General features: G+C 60.0%; 1 protein-coding gene across 4 annotated transcripts in view; it reads right to left on the reverse strand.

Moving 5' to 3' along the window:
* Positions 1–2,105: 2,105 nt before the first annotated feature.
* Positions 2,106–18,403, reverse strand: part of SLC37A1 (solute carrier family 37 member 1) — a 43,877-nt gene continuing 27,579 nt past the window's right edge. The window contains exons 10-19 of one of the 4 annotated variants that reach the window (XM_079100801.1): positions 15,553–15,684; positions 13,506–13,596; positions 12,022–12,084; positions 11,510–11,595; positions 10,432–10,480; positions 9,411–9,484; positions 7,652–7,730; positions 6,241–6,338; positions 3,561–3,625; positions 2,106–3,204 (exon numbers count right to left, since the gene is read on the reverse strand). In XM_079100801.1, coding sequence (XP_078956927.1) covers positions 3,189–3,204; positions 3,561–3,625; positions 6,241–6,338; positions 7,652–7,730; positions 9,411–9,484; positions 10,432–10,480; positions 11,510–11,595; positions 12,022–12,084; positions 13,506–13,596; positions 15,553–15,684 — 753 coding nt within the window. In that variant the 3' untranslated portion in view covers positions 2,106–3,188. The remainder of the gene's footprint in view (positions 3,205–3,560; positions 3,626–6,240; positions 6,339–7,651; positions 7,731–9,410; positions 9,485–10,431; positions 10,481–11,509; positions 11,596–12,021; positions 12,085–13,505; positions 13,597–15,552; positions 15,685–18,403) is intronic. The other 3 variants (XR_013757306.1, XM_079100803.1, XM_079100802.1) reach the window with 3 other exon arrangements.

Below are 18,403 nucleotides of genomic sequence, written 5' to 3' on the forward strand. Positions count from 1 at the left end.
TCCCTTGGCAAGAGGTGGCAGGAGAAAGAGAAGCCTGCTGGCTCAGCCAGGTGCCCTGCCCAGCTGGCTCGGCCCAGGACACTGGAGGTCAGGCTGCCTAGGGGACAGAGCATCCATGTCACAGGCCCACAGCTCCTCCCGTGCACACTGGCTTCTGCTGGCCAGCTCCTCCAGCTGAGCTCTGTGGCTGGGGCTGCACAGGGCCACCCAGTCCTGGACTCTGCAGCTGTGGTAGGGTACAGACTCGTTTTATGTCTGTGAATCTGATAAGAAGTTAGGGCTTGCGGCTTTTTGGTTTATATTTTAAAGCTACTTATTTTGATTGGATTTCACCAGCTGCTGATCGGAGGACTGGCCAGGGCCCCTCCCACAGACCGCGGGGGTGGCAAGCGCAGGACAGAAGCCCACAGGCACCTGCAGGGCCTTCAGGCTCAGGGCCTGTTAAGGAGCTCCCCATGGCCTGGAGGGTCCACCTGGCTGCCCCGTCCTGCAGGGGCTCACATTTCCATCTAGCTGGCATGGTGTGCCAGCTTGAACGGGAGACACCGGCGCGTGTCCCTATGAATGCGGCAGACCCCGCTCCAGGGAAGGAAGGCAGGCGCATGTTTACACGAAGCTGACACTTTCCCTGAAGTCATGGTCAAATCTTCCACTTATGAATTGTTTTCAGCTAAACAGCCTTAAAAAAAATAGCTGCGTGCACTCAGCTATTCAAACTTTCAAAAAATACTGACTGTCCACTTCAAACGGCCTTAGGTTTAGGGCTCAGCCCAGACGTGCAGGAGTGGGGCACGGCTCCAGGGGGCTGCGTGAGGTTTCTCCCCAGCTCTGGTTCTCGGAGCTGGGAGGCACACCCCTTGCCCCTCCAGTCTTCCTGCTTAGGTAGATGGCCCTCAGCGGGGGAGGATCTGCCAGGGACCCCTCCTCACCTGACTGGGGAGGTCTCAGACCCTTTGGATGAGCAGCTCTGTGTTCTAAAGACTGCTTTAGTGGTTTTTTTTGGTCACTGTGACCAAAATGCCAGACTAGAACAGCTAGAGGAGGGAACGCCCTTCTGACCGAGGTTTCTGAGGTCTCAGGCCGCGGTGGGAAGCCATCGCCCCGGGACGGGGGTGAGGCTGCACAGCGTGGGGGGAGGCGCGTGGAGGAGAGCTGCTCCGTTCATGGCGGCCAGGAAGCAGGGAAGGTGACGGCCCGGGGCACCCTCCAGGGCACAGCCCATCTGCCTCACTAGCGCCCAGTCAGCCTTCAAACCAGGCCCGACTGGGTGGCAGCTCTCACCACCGACCTTGTCACCTGTAAACATTAGCACAGGAGCTCTGCGGGACGCCTCTCACCCAGACCGGACCTTTTCCCTTGTTACCCATTGACACATTTCTATGTCCTGTCTCTCTTTTCTTTATCCAAATTAACACCCTAATTGGACACCTGGAAGGACAGAGGTGCCATGTCCTGCAGGGGCAGAGGCAGGCCACTGCTGGGGTGGGCAGTGTGTGGGGGGGGGGAAGGACAAGTAGGTGCCCTCAGCATGTGGGTAGAGGCTGAGGACAAAGAAAACTGGGAGGTCAGGGACCTGGGCAGGGAACTGACCACCGGGCCTTTGTTTCTGGAAATTCCGCCTTCAGGAGAAAAGTTTACGAGTGTGGTAACAAACTTATTAAAAAGCAAGCACGCCAGCCCAGCGAGGGCAGCGGGCTGGCTGGAGAGCCCACTGACAGGTCTGTGTGTCCTGCTGGGCCCACAGAGCTCAGGGCAGGGTCCCGAGTCCTTGGCCTGTTGCCATGGAGGCACCCCATGGAACCGACCCTGAAAACACAGCGCACACCTCGCAGCTGGGACGTCAGTTCCCGAGGTCTGAACGCCTGCATCCCACCCGGCTGCAGCACGGGCACGCCACCCTGGTGCTCTGGTGCTCTGGCAGTCCAGGGCGAATGCCAGGCTCACAGAATGCCCAGGCCACAGGTCTGCTGGGTCCCGGGCTCCAAGCAGATGACGGGCCCAAGGGGCAGGGAGCCCCTCTCCTGGAGGGACAGTCCCAGCTTCCTGCTGACCTGCACAGCCACAGGATGTGTCTGACCCCAGAAAATGCAAACCACACGAGGCTATTGGGAAGTTTTCTTTTAGTGTAATGGAAACAGGAGCAGAAATGATCAATATTCCCTGAGTGTTCTGCTTGAGTTTCTTTTTTTAAAACCCATTTTATTTCAAAAGGCCAATAAGAATTTTGCTAGATCCAACCCAGAAAACAAATGTTCAGAGAGCCACTAGTTTGCCTTAATAAATAACAAAACAAAACACCATTGTATTTCTTCGACCTCCTGTGACACATTATACATTTTAAATAAATACCCCTCTGTTGCTATGGATCTAGAAACTGCCCGGGGGGTTTGTGCATGTGACTGAATCAAGGGGCTCAGAGATGCCCAAGGCTCCCTGCGCCCACAGCGATGTCTCTTCTCAGGCCTCTGCCACACCCCCCACATCACAGGGGAGCAGCAGAGCGTGGCCCCTGATGCCAGCAGGACTCCCAGGAGCCGGGTAGGGGGCATGGTGCCCTGGGGCTGGTTCCTTAGGCAGCTTATTGCTCCCTCTCTGTTCACTTCCTGACAATTAGCACCCAGGCTGGGACCGAGTCTGGGACGTGCTGGAGAAGCCTCTTGGGCAGCAGGCGTCTTGCTTCTGCCTTGGTGTCTGATGCTGGCAGAGGCGAGCACTTGGCTGGCTGACATGTTCTGTGGTTCCACGTCTGGCTGGCCCCCTGCATGTCCAGTTCTCTGGGAACAGCTGCATGCCGTGGCTGGAGCTCCTGTAGAACAGGCTCGCACGCTTTAACATCTGCCGGGGCCTGAGAGGGACGGGCTGCCCAGTGCTGCAGGTCACTCCCACGTGGCTGTCACACATGGTATTCGAGCAACTAGATGGACGCCCATCTGTGAGGCTGGGCAGGTGGGGCCGTCTGCCCATCCACAGGCTCAGCTAAGGCAGTTGGAGGGCAGTTCTGGACCCGCGTGGCTGTCCCCGGCGCCACGTCTCTTTTAATAGTACCAGGAATTCTCAGGTGGCGTCTGTCTTTTCCAGGTGTGTGTGCAAAAGGCCAGGTGAGCCATCAGGACAGGCCCCTCTTCTCAGCGTGCTCTCCACAGTTTATGAAGGACGGGCTCAGCCCCCTCTTCTGTGGGACTTTGGGGTCAGTGTTCCTTCAGCCTGAAAGAAAAGGGTAGACAACAGGGGGTCCCAGCAGAAGTGTGGCCTACACAGAACACACAAACCCACGCAGGAGCCAGCTGGTGGGGCCTGAGCACCTTTCCCATTCTGCCAGGGCCAGGGCCAGCGGGAGGGCGGGCCTGTCTGAGGCTGTCTGGCTGAGAACTGCAGCCAGACAATGACAGGAGTGACAAAGGAGGAACTCCCCAGTCTCCTCAGACGCAGGGCCGTGGCTGTCCCAGAAGAATGTGAGGGAGGGCGGGGTGCCCTGCAGGGGCGGTGGCAACCTGAGGAGGCAGGTGCGGAGGCTGCCGGGCCAGGACACCTGGGCTGCCCTCATCCCGGGAGAGACTTACGGAGCCTGGTCCCCCGCCGCGGGCCCCGGGCAGCTCAGCTCCTTGTGTATGAGGCGGATCAGGAACTGCACCGGAAACCAAGACAAGACCACCTGTTACCGAAGAGGGGACATGCGTGGACGGCAGGTGTGGCCTGGGGCCCCCTGGACACTCTCGCTCCCTGTGGCCCGCTGGTGCCCTGCCAGCATCTGCCCAGGGAGACAGGCAGTGGCCTGGCCAGCACACCTGGCTGAGGCCTTGTCCTGGGTGTCCTACGTGCTCTGAGAAACTGGATGCACTCCTGTTCACGTTGTGTTTAAAACACAACCAGCCAGTTGTAAGATGTTCAAATTGGAAAAACCATAGTGGAGACCAGGGGACATGCAGTCATGGGGACACTGGGGTGACTCAAGCTGGTGAGGTGACCTGGCTGGGTGAGAATCTCGGGGGACACCAGCACCAGAAGCTTGTCTTGGGAGCCCCCGGCGGCCTCACCCTGGTGGGCACCAATAGGCCTCCAGCAAGGGCAACTGCCTCCTGGCCTTCTGACCAGGGCTTCAGCCTCACATCCTCCACAAGCTGACAGGGCTCAGAGTCAGTTGACAGAGCCAGATGAACGAACGCGTGTCACCAGATGTGCCACGTTTCTTTTGTGTTTGTGAGAGTGAGTGTGTGATGTAGTCCCCTCCCCTGGGTGACGCGATTCATGGCAGCCCCACACCACTGGAGTGTCCCGGGGTGCAGAATGGGCTCCTGAGGGCCGTCCTGCTTCTGGTGGCCCCTGTTCTTAGAGGGCAGAGGTGCCCTCAGACAAGAGAGGTGGGGTGGCCTGGGTGGCAGGGATGCTGCAGAGAGGTCCTGAGGGGCCATTAAGCCCCCCAAGCTACACTCCAAGGCTTGGGCCAGCAGTCTGGAAGGCAGGGACCCTATCTCCTTAGATGCCTCTAGATGCCTTGGATTCAGGGAGGAGTCCAAGGGCTAAGCCAAGAGAAGAGGAGTGTCCCCTGCAGGTCACATGCGATCCTGTGCTTGGCGTGGCCCTGAACAGGGCTGTCACACAGGGGACAGGTACATGCTGGTGCTGAAACCAGAGCTGGGCAGCAGACAGGCTTTGTGGAACAGACCTGTCCTTGTGAATTCAACCCGGAGCCGTGCCACCAGGCAGCCGGCCAGTGTGGCTGGCTCCTGGCCCGCGCGGGTCCCCAGAACATGTGCAGAGCGTTAGCAGGCCGCCTCTGGTAGGACAAGCACAGGAGGGCAGGGAAGGAGGACGGGCAGGCCAGTGCCCCTGAGGGTGTGGAGGACCCCAATCTGCAATAGTGCTCCACGCCCAGATGGCCCTCCTCCCACAGGACCACGGTGCCGTGCCTGGCATGTGAGGGAACAAGCAGGGGCCTGCTGTGGGCGCAGCCGCGGGACACCGGGCCTGGTGTGCCATGGGCTGCGGTCCTATGGCCCTGGAGCTGCCCGGCTAGCCCAGGTGACAACAGGCCAGGGCCCGCTAGCTCCCAGGCAGGAGCCTCGGGTGTGCTCGGTCACTGAGGCCCTCAGCCTCAGACTGGGAGGAGGTGGAACTGGTCAGTTTTGGGGAAGCGAGACCAAGAGGACCTTCCCAGTGAAGAGAAGCCTGTCGGGTTTGAGATTTGAAAACACCAGTGCAACAGTGTCCACGCTGCTCTGTGGTGCTGCTCCTTCCCCCGGGAAAGCGGTAGCCTCAGGTCTCCCTCCTTGCCTGCGGCCAGAGGGCTCTGGGGCTGTGCCTACCATGGCTGTGCCTCCCCACCCTTAACGTTGGAGTCTCTGAATTCCGACACACGGGATGGATGGCTGTGAGACCTCTGACTCAGAGTGACCTCCGCGTGGGGGGCTGGTGCCCACCGGCATCTGAGTTCAGTCCCGGGCTGTGGGGGCTGTGTCCAGGAGCGGCTGCATATCCCCCTTACCTCCTCTGTGCCCTGAAGCTCCCTGGCTGGAGTGTCCCCCAGAGGCCACTGCCGAGGGCTTGGTTCCCGCTTGGTGGTGCTGGGAGGTGGAACCTAGTGAGTCCTTAGGTCACTGGGTGTGGGCCCTTGAAGGGGACGGAGGACCTCGGCCCTTCCTCCTTCTCTCTTTTGATTCCTGGCCTCAGGGGTGAGCAGTTTGCACTACGGAGCTCCCACCATGAGGCGCTGCCGTGCCACAGGCCCAAAGCAATGGGCCAACCAGGCACAGACTGAAACTTCCAATAGTGTGAACCAAAATAAACCTTTTCTCTTTCTAAGTTGATAATCTGATGTATGTGCGATAGTGACAGAGTGCTGGCTGCCATAGCACCACGTGGGTCCTAGGGTGTGATCCACTTGAATCCCAACAGGCTTGTCTTGGGCACCTTTATCATGTCCATTGTAATATAGGGAAGCTGCGGCACTGAGAGGTTCAGTAACCTGCCCCTTCACACACAGACTGGGGCAGAATCCAAACCACAGAGCTCCGTGACATCACACTGTCCTGCCTGGAACTACAGAGCAAAAGACTCACCTATTTCTGTTTGTGACATTTCTTTTAACCAGAGAAGGAACTTGGACCACGTATATTCAGTGAAGGTGGAATAACCCCCTGGCCCCCAGGACTGCAGGAATCTAGGGAAAGTTCCACCAGCGTCTGGCCAACAACCACAGAAGTGCTCACGGAAGCCGCTCGGGTCACAAAGAAGGGGACTCACCAGTAAGGCACAGGCGTCTGCAAACATGAGCATGTAGAAGACGTTGCTCCACCCCGAGGGGGAGATGAGTCCCGCCAGCAGGGGGCCCAGGGCTGCTCCTGGAAGAGGCGGGACACGGACCTGGAGGCAACGCGCACAGGCTGCCCAGGGCACTAGGTGCACCGAGTCCTGCGAGTTGCAGAACAATGCCTGGCACCTCGTTCGCAGTGAGAATCGCAGGACGCCTCATCTGCTGCAGGAGGGGGCGCACGGCCTTCACGGCCAGTTCTGGGCAGCAGGAGCTGGCCCAGCCTTCTGTGGGGCCATCGTAAGGAGAGGGGCCGATATTTGAAATGTTCGTTCTGCGAGCCAATGTTTCCATTATTATCTACGTAAGGATCTGGATCCAACACACAACCTCAGATATTCTCACGCTGTGAAAACGTTACTGGGTGACTTCGAATAAGACGTGCAGGGACCAACAGCCTGTCAACATCGTCTTCCCCAGGTGTGATCGCTGCACTGTGGTGGCTTCAGGGCCTTCACCCTGAGGAAACCACGCACTTGTGAGTCACGAGTGTGTGTCCTGCACGTGCGTGTGTGTGGGCTGAGCGGGGTAAAGCTCGCACGCTGCGGTTCTGTGAACTCTTCCCATGTTTTTTACATGTTTTCTCCAAGTCTAAAATCATGTCAATTAACATTCAGAAACCACAGCAGGAACGAACGCGGCCCTCCTGGGTGCCGGGTGTTGTGCACGGGGCTGGGCAGCGCGTGGTGCTTCCCCACGGGCAGAGTGAGCGCTGACCCACGCATGGCCTGCCTCCGTGCCCTCGGGGTGGGCAGGGCTTCTCCAGCTAGCGACTAGACGGCACGCCTGGCGGGAGGGCTCGCCAGGTCTCAGGGACACTGGGCCTTGCCGAGGAGTGTGTCTCCCCTGGGTCTTTGTCTCCTGGGGCCCATGTGGGCAGACAATCACTGAGACGCAGTGGAGGGTGGCACGTGCGGTCTCCATGGTGATGTTTGAGCCCCAGGTGCTCCCACAGGCAGAGTGGCACAGGGCTGGCCAGGCTGCAGCCCTGTCCCCATCAGACCCCCGACTGAGTAGGACAGAAGCCAAGTGGGTGGGGCGGTCTGTGGAGGGGTGCAAGTAGGCCAGGTCAGAGTGCCCACGGGCCTCACCTTCCTCCCGAGTGGGCAGAGGGGGCTAACAGGGCTTCCTCCTCCTACTCAGCCCGGCGTGGGCGGCTGGGGACAGGGCACCTCCGCTCGCGGAGAAGGCGCTGCTGCCGCTCCCTCACTGAAGAGCATCAAGACGTGTCTGACCACACACCTGTGCGTCCCCCTTCACCCCCCGGCTGTAAGGGTGGTCAGTCCTGACGCGGGCACCTGTCAGCCTGGGCACCACAGGTGCGGGGCCTCGCTGCACACCTACCTACCGACCCGGTGCCGTCGATGATGGCCGTCACGGTGGAGAGGGCGTGGGCGTTCCCTTTCAGACTCTTGTGCGTGCCCTGGAGGGAGGGAGAAGGCACGTGGGCGCCCCAGCCAGCCCACGTCCCAGGCAGAACGCGCTCAAGGTCCCGCCAACAGCGCACAGGCGAGCCGGCCCCACTGGGCTGACCGCGGCTCCTCCCAGCCAATCTGGACAGCGAGCCAGGCCTGGGGCCAGGAGACGGGAGTCATGGGAAATGCAGTCCCAGCACATGTGACCCCAAGCCCCGGGACTCCCCCCTGAGCAGGGTCCAGTCATCCTCCTTAGGAGGCAGGCCGTGGCCACCAGGCACCCCACCCTGAGGCCGCACCAGCGTGGACGCTCCACAGCCAGGGCCGTTCTGGGATACCTGCCAGATGTCGCTGTAGTGCCCCAGATCAAGGTGACAAGCGGAGAGGGCCAGGAGGATGGGACCAGGACAGAAGGAGGCCCAGCGGGGCCCAGAGGACTAACAGGTCCCCGCGGGGACTCGGCTTTTAGCAATCCACACGCAGGGAAGAGCACACAGTCAGGGGACACAGCAGGGAACAGTGCTCAGGAGCCAGCACCACCATACAGCAGCGCTTAGAGAGCACAGGCAGACTGGGTGCGCGTGTCCCCGTATGGTGCAGTGTGTGACGCCGTGTGGGAGTGTGTCCCCATGTGGTGTACTGCGTGTCCCTGTGTGGTTCAGTGTGTGTCCCCATGTGGTAGTGTGTCCCCATGAGGTGCAGTGTGTCCCCGTGTGGTGCAGTGTGTGTCCCCATGTGGGAGTGTGTCCCCATGTGGTGCACTGTGTGACCCTGTGTGGTGCAGTGTGTGACGCCGTGTGGGAGTGTGTCCCCATGTGGTGCACTGCGTGTCCGTGTGGTTCAGTGTGTGTCCCCATGTGGTAGTGTGTCCCCATGTGGTGCAGTGTGTCCCCGTGTGGCGTAGTGTGTGTCCCCATGTGGGAGTGTGTCCCCATGTGGTGTGGTGTGTCCCTGTGTGGTGCAGTGTGTGACCCCATGTGGGAGTGTGCCCCATGTGGTGCGGTGCGTGTCCCTGTGTGGTTCAGTGTGTGTCCCCATGTGGGAGTGTGTCCCCATGTGGTGCAGTGTGTCCCCGTGTGGTGCAGTGTGTGACTCCATGAGGGAGTGTGCCCCATGTGGTGCGGTGCGTGTTCCCGTGTGGTGCAACGTGTCCCCACGTGGTGTGGTGCGTGTCCCCTGTGGTGCAATGTGTCCCCATGTGGTGCAGTAGGTTACACGCAGGCCAAGGCACCCACTGTTTTGGTCTGAGGAAGCAGTTAAGGTCCCTCCTCTGCCATGTGGGTGACCCTGTTTGTGGTCTGGTGTGGATCCTTCCAGAATTTTCCACACCCACAGGTATGAGTCTGCATGCTCATCCATGCCCAGTTTCAGCAACACACTCAACACAAAGGTGGCCAGAGCAGGGTCGCCCTGTGGGGGACGCTGACCGGGTGGAGAGGGCGATGGCCAGGCACCCCCTCCTCTGCCGACTCATGGGGACAGCCCTCCACTTCTGCAGCGAGAAGCTCAGTGAGAACCTTTCGTGGCTCCAGATGGGGCTCTCGGCCAACCTGCCCAGGACCCTGGGAGGGTGGCCGAGGGCCAGGCGTGGGCGACCCCAGCGCAGATGGACAGCACTCCACCCAGGAGTCTCCATACTTGTGCTGGCGCAGACGCCGCCGTGGTGCGGCAGGCGCGGGGCCACTCACCAGGTCGGCGGAGACGGCGGTGGTGATGAGAGCGTAGGGCCCGCTGACCAGGGCCCCGCTGAGGAGCAGCATGGCTGTGGAAAGCCGAAGGGGTCTCAGAGGAGAACTGGTCCCAGGAGAGCTGGCCCGTGACCCGCAGCGCGACCCTCGAGTGGAGGCGGGTGCGGGGAAGGGTTGTTTGGTCTGGGCTGCCGCCAGGCCTGCAGCTGCTGCCCCTCCCCTGCCCAGAGCTGCGTCTGCTCAGCCCGACCCACCTCCCCACAGGTGTGGGCTCTGTGCAGAGGACCTGGGCCTCGGGGTCCCACTTGGGGGCAGCAGCTGCTGGCGGTCTGAGCAAGGGCCCTGGGGGCTGAGCCCAGGCCCCAGCGGGGTCCGTGATGGGCCAGGCTGCACCCAGGACAGCTCTGTCTGTGGAGGCGGGGTCCCCCTGTCACAACAAGGCTGCACACTCGCCAGACATACTGTGCACTCCGTGAGCCACAAGGTCAGTCCTGAACTGCCCCCCAGGCCACTTTCCCAAGTTGGCCTTTGGCACACAGGAGAGTGGGCAGGCTGCTTCCTGGGTGACTTTGAAGGGGTCACACACGCCCCAGGTCCCCCTGACCTCACTGTTGACATGTCAGCATGTCTCCTAAGTGCCAGGACATAACTTGTGGGCACTGCTGTCAGGAAATCCAACGGTCCCCCGACTTTTTACAGTGCTCTGGGTGGTGGCTGAGACCAGCTGAAAGGTTAAGTGGAAGGGTGGGCCCTGCCCTGTCCCCAGGCTGAGCCCCGCCAGCTGCTGGGCCCCTTACCAGGCTGGCTCGAGTCTCACTGCCGACCCATGCTCTCCCCATGGCTTCCACCTGCGGGTGCTGGCGTGCCACCGCGGGGCCGCCGTCCCTGGCTGCACCCCACACGGAGGCAGGCCTGTCAGCCCCACCCCATGCCCCAGTCACACAGCCCAATCTGGGATTTTGTCCCCCAAGTTGTAGGGACAAAAAATGCAAGTGAAGGAAAGACAGCATGGCCCACCTACCTATGGTGGCTTCTAGGCCCATCTTGCTGACGGTGGAGAATATGTAGAGCTGGGGACGGGAAAGACAAGGTGAGGTGGTGGCTGCCCACGAGCTGTCTCGAGTTGCCCACCTGAGCGGCTGCACCCAGGGACAGCGAGGGCACTTAAATGTTCTTTGGCTGTCCGTGGCCCCACAGTGATGAGAACTAGGCTTATTTTGGGGACAGTGGAGAGGCAGGTGGGCAAATGGTTAGACTGCCAGGCGGTGACAGCGGTTTCTAGGACATCAGAACACAGAGGTGACGGGCCAGCATGTCACTGAATCTTCAGTCAGCGAGGCGGTGCCCTCATCACCCCTGGTTTCAGATAAGGAAACTGAGGCACAGAGGGAGAGGCCACCTGCCCAAGGCCTAAGGAGTAGGATGAGATCAGTAAGAAGGGGCCACAAGCCTGGGGGCTGGAAGGGAACTGGGGTCCTTGGGGTAGGAAGATGCTTGACTGGGACAGGGGGACAGCAATAGTAAGGAGGAGGGACCCTGAAGAGAGGAGCAGTGTGCAGGAGGCCACGGGGAGAGAGGAGCAGGTGCAGGAGGCCACGGGGAGAGAGGAACAGTGTGCAGGAGGCCACGGGAAGAAAGGAGCAGGTGTAGGAGGCCACGGGGAGAGAGGAACAGGGGCAGGCGGCCACGGGGAGAGAGGGGCAGGTGCAGGAGGCCACGGGGAGAGAGGAGCAGTGTGCAGGAGGCCATGGGAAGAAAGGAGCAGGTGCAGGAGGCCACGGGGAGAGAGGAGCAGGTGCAGGAGGCCACGGGGAGAGAGGAGCAGTGTGCAGGTGGCCACGGGGAGAGAGGAGCAGGTGCAGGAGGCCACGGGGAGAGAGGAGCAGGTGTAAGAGGCCACGGGGAGAGAGGGGCAGGTGCAGGAGGCCACGGGGAGAGATGGGCAGGTGCAGGAGGCCACAGGGAGAGAGGAGCAGTGTGCAGGAGGCCACGGGGAGAGAGGAGCAGGTGCAGGAGGTCACGGGGAGAGAGGGGCAGGTGCAGGAGGCCATGGGGAGAGGGGGGCAGGTGCAGGAGGCCACGGGGAGAGGGGGGCTGACCGTGGGGGCCGCGAGCAGCAGCATCAGGCCGCAGGTGGAGGCCCGTTTCTCCAGCCGGTCGGAGACGACACCTGCCAGGATCCCACCTGCAACGGAGAGGGAGGGGCCTCAGGAGCGGACGCCCAGGCCTGAGCGAGCCCGAGGAAGAGAAGAGCAGGTGCGAGCGCAGTCCTCCAGCCTGGCTGCCCTGGCGGCGACAGTGGCCTTCTCGGGGGCCAGTGCCCTGGAGGTCTCGCCAGTCATGGCTCCGTGTGAGCCCTGGGTCTGGGGTCTTGGGCTGAGTTTTTGGGTCAACCATGAAGCCCCTTTACTTGCTAGGGTACAAATATGGCCTCTCGGTCACCTGCCTGGGGCTGTGGTTTGAGGGCAGCGTGATGAAGGAGGGAGGCAGGGCCTAGAGCATGGGCTAAAGTCACTCAGGTCCCACAGACCCCTCCCCAGCGGCACATCAACACCAACGCGTGTCAACAGCACGGTTAAGTACGAGGCAGAACAGGGGGCAAGGGACTCACCGAAGATCCCGCCCACGTCGAACAAGGTGGAGAGCTGGCCGGCTTTCTTGGCATCCAGGTGGTCTGTTGAAATGAGCGGTGGTCTCAGAGAGTGCCACTGCTGCCAAGGCCACTCACACCCAGGACGTCATGAGTCGCCTCGATTTAAAAAGAACAAAAAACCACGCAGCAGCTGCCCATGCTCCCCGCCCAGGCCCAGAGTGGCCTGCCGCCTCGTGTCCACCGGACTCCAGCTGGAGCCAGGGGTGCACAGAGGGCCACTGACTCAGGACAGGAGAGCCTGGGAAGCCAGACTGGATGAGTGGGGGACACCTGCTGCCGTGGCAGGGACTAGGCCTTCCTCGCCACAGAGGCAGGAGCGAGGCCTCAGGGCCTCCTCCAGACCGCACAGGCCTGGGCTGCAAGGGAGGCAGGTGCCAGCTGGCTGGGACGCCCGGGGCGGCCACCGGACGGTTCCCTCAGTCCTGACGCCACCAGCGGGGAACTCAGCCGTGTTCAGCCCTCAGACTGACAACGCCCGCAATCTGAGATCTCTTAAAAGCCTCACCCTTGCGCTGTCACGGGAATAAGGAGGAAGCAGGGGCAAAGCCTCCCATCGAGGGCCTGCCCTTTGACCTGTGCTGTGACCCGTGGAAATGCGGGAGGTCACCATGGAAGGAAGCTGGGAGCTCCTGCAGCCTGCACTCCCCCCCCCCCCCCCCCCGTCCTCCCTCCTGCAGGCTGGTCCTTGCTGGGAGTGCCACGGACAGACCCTCCCTGCCCGCTGGGCTCCCTCACGTTGAGGCAGGGCTTGACCCTCGGGACTCCGACCTCTACCCTCAGAGAGGCTCTGTTCTCTCAAGCCCTCCCGCATCCTCTAGGCTCCGCCGTCTCCCCGACTGCCTCTCCCCAGGACCTGCTTCTTCTCCTCTTCTGGAACGAGGACGAGGGGCGCTGTGGGGCCACCCCCTCCCCGTCCACGGGAGCCCCACTTCCTCCACAGACCCCTCTCCTTGGCTGCTGAGGCCTCTTGTTGTGTGTCACACACGACACATGGCATGTATGAAGGACCTGGGTAGGACTGTCATAATCCACAGCTTCAGCCACCGCCAGACTTCAGAGACTCAGGTGGCCAGTCTGCCCTCAAATCAGAATGCGCCTCCCAGAGGCGATTTCCAGGTCAGACTATTAAGGGCTTTATCATCCTGATCCCCCAGGACCCAGCTCCCGCTCGCTGGCTCCAAAGTGCGACGTGGCCCAGATTTAAGTGCAGGCTGCCCAGAATAGGAAGCGCCCTGTGGAATTGGGAGCCAGGGCTGGGACAGAACAGTCAGCCCTTCGAACCCCACGAGGGCTTCAGTAGGACAAGAGCTGTGCGCCTCCCAGTCCCTCCTGCCTGCGTGTACCTGGCCCTGGGATCTCGGCACCCGGCCATGTCCCGGCACTGGCATGCAGGGCTCAGGGCTGCCGGTGCCCGGCTGATGGCGTGCTTCTGGCAGACTCACCCACACTGGTGATGTACATCGGGAGCCAGAAGAGGAACGTGTAGCTGACCAGCTTGGCGAACAGCAAGCAGAGGGAGAACTCGGCCACGCCCTGGAAGACAGCGTGCTGGTGAACCAAGGCGGACTCGGGGCCGCAACGTGCAACCGAGCAAAAGCAACTCCGGGCCTGCGGAAGCCCGGCATGCCAGGAGAGGGCCACCCACCGGCAGAGCCGCAGCTGCCTGTCCAGGGAAGCCAGCCTTTACAGCGGACCAGAGTCGAGGGAGCCTGCCCTGATGGACGCATCCCACATCACCCGAGCACCTGATGTCACAGGATTCGCAGGGAGCACAGCAGGGACCTTTCCACTAGTTTTTGAGCCTTTAGTGACTTCTTCCTCTTCCCTGGAACCATGTGAATCAGTGTGTCAGGAGCACACAGAACGACCCATGCCGACGCCAGGCTACTGCACTGCTGGTAACGGCAGGAGCCGGGGATGCCGTGGAAGACGGGCAACAGAATGGGGGGCGGCAGGGGACCAAGGCTGGGGTGGGCTCTGCAAGCCCGTGAGGAGATGGTACCTATGACATAGTGACTCTAGGTGCCACTGGGAACCCAGACACTTGGGTGCTGGACGGCCATGCCATCTACACACACGCTCACCCACCAGAGCAGATGGGGACATGTCTCCACCCTGCCATCACCTGAACCTCCACCAGCAGGGTCTGCACCTTGGGCATGCTGCCTGGGGTGTGGGGGTCCCTGCCTCCCGGCCCCAGCCCATTACTGGGCTCGGTGTAATTAAATCGCCTCACTTTGTCCTCAGAACAACAGAAGGCATCACTGCAGGTGTGAAGCCAGGTGACAGACGGGACGAGGAGGCTCAGAAGGATTGCGGGCCACACAGCTGGGCAGCAGCGGGGCGAGGCCTGGGCCTCCAGGGATACCGCGTGCAGTGATGCCCTGTGTGGTCAGCAGTGTCTGGGACAGTGTGCACTCAGGCACACAGAATCCTCCAGCTGTTACTGACACAGTCTTAAAAATGACTTCTGCTTGAAGCCACCCTCCACCGGCTGCCGGCAGAGGGCTTTCCAGTGAGCCGGGGGCCAGGCCTGAGCCGACGTCTCCTGCTGGTTCGAGGCTGCCTCGGTTCCTGCTGGGCCCTGGCGGCAGCCTGCCCTGAAGTAGCGATGCTCATCCTTTTATTTGCATGACGCTACTTTCAGGTTCTGGGTGATACCATTCCGCTGTCCAGCCCTCCCTGAGGTGAGGCTGAGTGGGGCCCACTGACTCCTCAGGCCCTGGCAACACGGCCCCACGGCAGGTGCTGCCATTTCCCTGCTTCTGCTCTTGGCTCTCGCCTGCGCGTCCTCACACCTGAAGGGATGCCGCTGTGACCTGTCCTTGTTTATGGCTGAGCGAGTCGCGGATTTAAGAGAAGAACTGAGGAGACACTAAGGGATCCCGCCACCGGGCACCTCCCTCCATCTGCTCCAATAGCCTTGTCCTGGAAGCTCCCCACGCAGGCAGACTGCCACCACGGACACCGGGCCAGCTGCCCCAGGGCCAACCACGTCCCGCTGCTGGGGCCCGAGGGCTCCTCTCAGGCACTGCTCAGTGCTCCCCTGGTCTCTGCACCCCAACTCCTCGGGCTCTTGCTGGCACCCAAGGGCTGTCACTGTGTAACTGAGACACTTCAGAGGGAGAGAAAATGGAGCTGGACCCACCTGCGGCCACAGACCAGGCAAGGGTGAGGTGCCTTCCCGTCACAGGCAGGCTCTCAGGAGGGAGGCCAGAGCCCCAGGGCTGTGGGGCCAGGGAGAGGGTGCAGCTTACAGTAGCCAGAATTCCTGCTTTCCCAGCGAAGACCGAAGCCCTACTTGTCCAGGAAATCCCTGACTTTCCAAATGGAATAACTAGTTCAACAAATGGAAACGATCCCAAGCAGCCAAGCGCTCCTGCAGCCACACGAAGCCCTGAAGCTTCGGGGCCACGTCCACCACGCACTGCACACTGTGGGTTCTGCAGCCATGGCTTCCTTAGCCAGCACTGCCCCGCAGGTACTTACAGGGATTCTCAAGGCCCCCGTGAAGCTGATGGCGGCCGTGCTGCTCCCGCTGTCCCCCGGGAGGACGATGACGTGGCTCGGGCAGATGGAGCTTTTCCCGTCCGCCAGCAGTAAGCACTGCATCTCTGGGTCCTGGACGAGGGTCCCATTGCAAGGAAAAGCACAGGTGTCAGCAGCCGGTGGGTCTGGCTGGAGGGGGGCATGCCCCTAAACACTCGGTGATGCTGTCCTCCAACCCTGGGGACATGGGTGACCTTCCCACCACGGCCACTGCTTTGCCCTTGTGATTTTATGAAACACTGTGAACACATAAAATCCTTCAACCTAGGAATTCTAGCAAACTGTGAAAAATGTGAAAAGTGAAAAAACACTCGATAAATTGAACGTCACATGATGGATCAAATGTGGAGGAAAGCTGGTCAATTAAAGTTCGTCCACATAAACGACCCATCGTGCAGTTGTGAGATGTTAGAGGATTTTTAACAGCACAGGAAAACACTTAGGATGCATTGAGTGATCACATCATTCAAAGCTGCATTTCCCCGTGACCCCAGAGAATGCTAAGTACCTACCCACGTAACCTCATGACACAAAGAAGTTAAAATCTAAACAAAAAATGGTTGTCACTGAGGGAAACGGAGGTAGGATTGTTTTACATGATCCTGCATTTTTTAAGTTCATTATGGATACACGTTATCAGAGGCAACATTATTTATTCATAAATCGATTCTGATATGTTGAGGTTTATCATATTCTGAACATTCCTAAGGGACTAAGTACGCATTTATGACAGCAAAGAAGAGTGATCCGCAGGTCAGGGCAGAGTCCGAAGTCAGACGAGGCTGACCTAGAGACCCTCTTAGTGACTGACCCGTGAAGATAGAGGACTTATAAAAGGAAATGCTTCCATGCATTTTAGACTTTCTGCCAAATCAAACAGGTTTTATTGTATTCATCTCACTATGACCTATGTGAGTTGGATTCTAAACGCAGTAAAAATTCTTAAAAGAAGAAGAAATGAAGATGTGACACAGGTCACGTCTGCCCTTGGCATTTAGAATTCCTCTCAGTGAAGACAGAGATCGGGGAACGGGGTGGCTGGCTGCAGCAGCTGAGTCGGGAGGTTTAGCATCCCTGGGGCCCAGGAGGCCAGGAGCCCTGACCAAAACTCGCATCTGGGTCCATGCTGACCCGCAGTCGATGCTTGTGCCTGGAGGCGAAGCTTCCCTACAGCCTCCCTGCAGCCCCCTGCCCCAGGCAGGTCCATAGGATCAAGGCCACAAAGTCGAGGAAATGAGGAGCCACGTTTGAGTGTGGGCGTGGCCTTCCTCTCAGGAGCGAGGCGGGCGGTGCGATCACCCATGGTGCTGCACAGGGACCTTCCTGGCACTCAAGAGCCCCGAGGCCACGCTGGCACGGCCCTGAGGCAGCAGTCTTTGGGGCGGCCCAGGCTGGCTGGTCCCGGGTCTCGGCTGAGAACCTCAGGACACCACTGGCCTTTCTGAACAAGAAGTAGGCGAATCAGTGGATGAAATGCAGCCACATGAGGAGAAGACGAATGGCAAAGGGCCTGTTTAGCCAGGAAAGGGCGCGCCTGACCCGAGCGCAGGGGCCGCACGCCAGCCACAGAGAACCACAGGGCCACGGACCAGCCCCAGGTGCCCGGCCACCCTCTGCCCTTCCAGGACTGGTGAGGTGCTCCAGGGTGCACACGCTGGGCTGGCGTAAAGGGTGCACCCTGTGCTCCTGAAGCGGAGCAGAGCCCAGCTCCTGTGGGTGGAGAACAGGCCGTGCACCCCGCCCCTCAACGCTTCAGGGTCACCAGTCACCAAATCCCGTCCTCTGTCATGTGGAGGAGATGGAAAGAAGGCACAGAGCTGGGCCCAAAGGGACCCTCCTCCTGGCCCCTAAACAACCCTGTGTCACCGAGTCTGATCCACAGCCAATCAGAAAGATCCCGAGAGAGGCTAGGGAGGACAGTGGCCTCAGGGATGGCAAGTTAGGACCATCTGGAGGCAATCGGCTTCCAACCCAGGGGGACGAGAAGAGGGCTCATTCCCTGCCAACGTGACACCAGCAACCCGCCTCTTCCTCGCATTTGCTTCCGCAGCCTGATTCTTCCCTGAGCCATCGAGAACGGCGCCCGGCACTGACAGAAGCCAGCAGCACCGTGCGGAAAGTGGGAGACTGGACACGGCGCGTCACTCCGGGAAGAGAGCCACCAGAGTGTGGTGCCCTGCTGGTGGGACTCTGCCTGCTGATCCTAACCCAAGGGCAAGGGGCGTGCTGAGGGTGGACGCCAAATGAGCCTGCCAGCACCTGTCTGGCCCATCCCCATCCCCTTTAGCCTGAAATGACCTACTAGACTTCTAAATATGTCACTGGCACTTTGGTGACATGTTAAGAGATAGTGTTTATAGAAGGGATAGAAAAGGAACGAGGGAAGCTATACAGAGCAAAGCTAGTTCACAGATGGGCAGCTGCATCAGAACAAGGGCCCGTGGTGTGGATTCAGAGGAAAGGGACGACCTTTAGGGACATCAGAGAGGAACTGCAACCAGGTGGACATTAAGATGTGATTTTTAAACACTATAAACTCAGAAATGAGTAGAGAGTAAAGCATTTTGGTTGAGTTAGTCAATGCCCCCACTCCCTAAAATCCAAGGAATAAGAGGCGCAAGATGTCAGCTTTACCTCCTGATCTTTCAACCATCACAAATAAATTTCCCCAGGCAACAAAGAAAAAAAGTTTTTTGGTAGATTTAGCCTTTAAGTGATTTGATTTAAAAAGAAAATAGCTTATTTCTATGATTAAAATCAGATCTGAACTGGTCCTGGAGGCTAAGTACAG

Source organism: Sciurus vulgaris (assembly GCF_902686455.1).
Source record: "Sciurus vulgaris genome assembly, chromosome: 10".
Classification (NCBI taxonomy): Eukaryota; Metazoa; Chordata; class Mammalia; order Rodentia; family Sciuridae; genus Sciurus; species Sciurus vulgaris.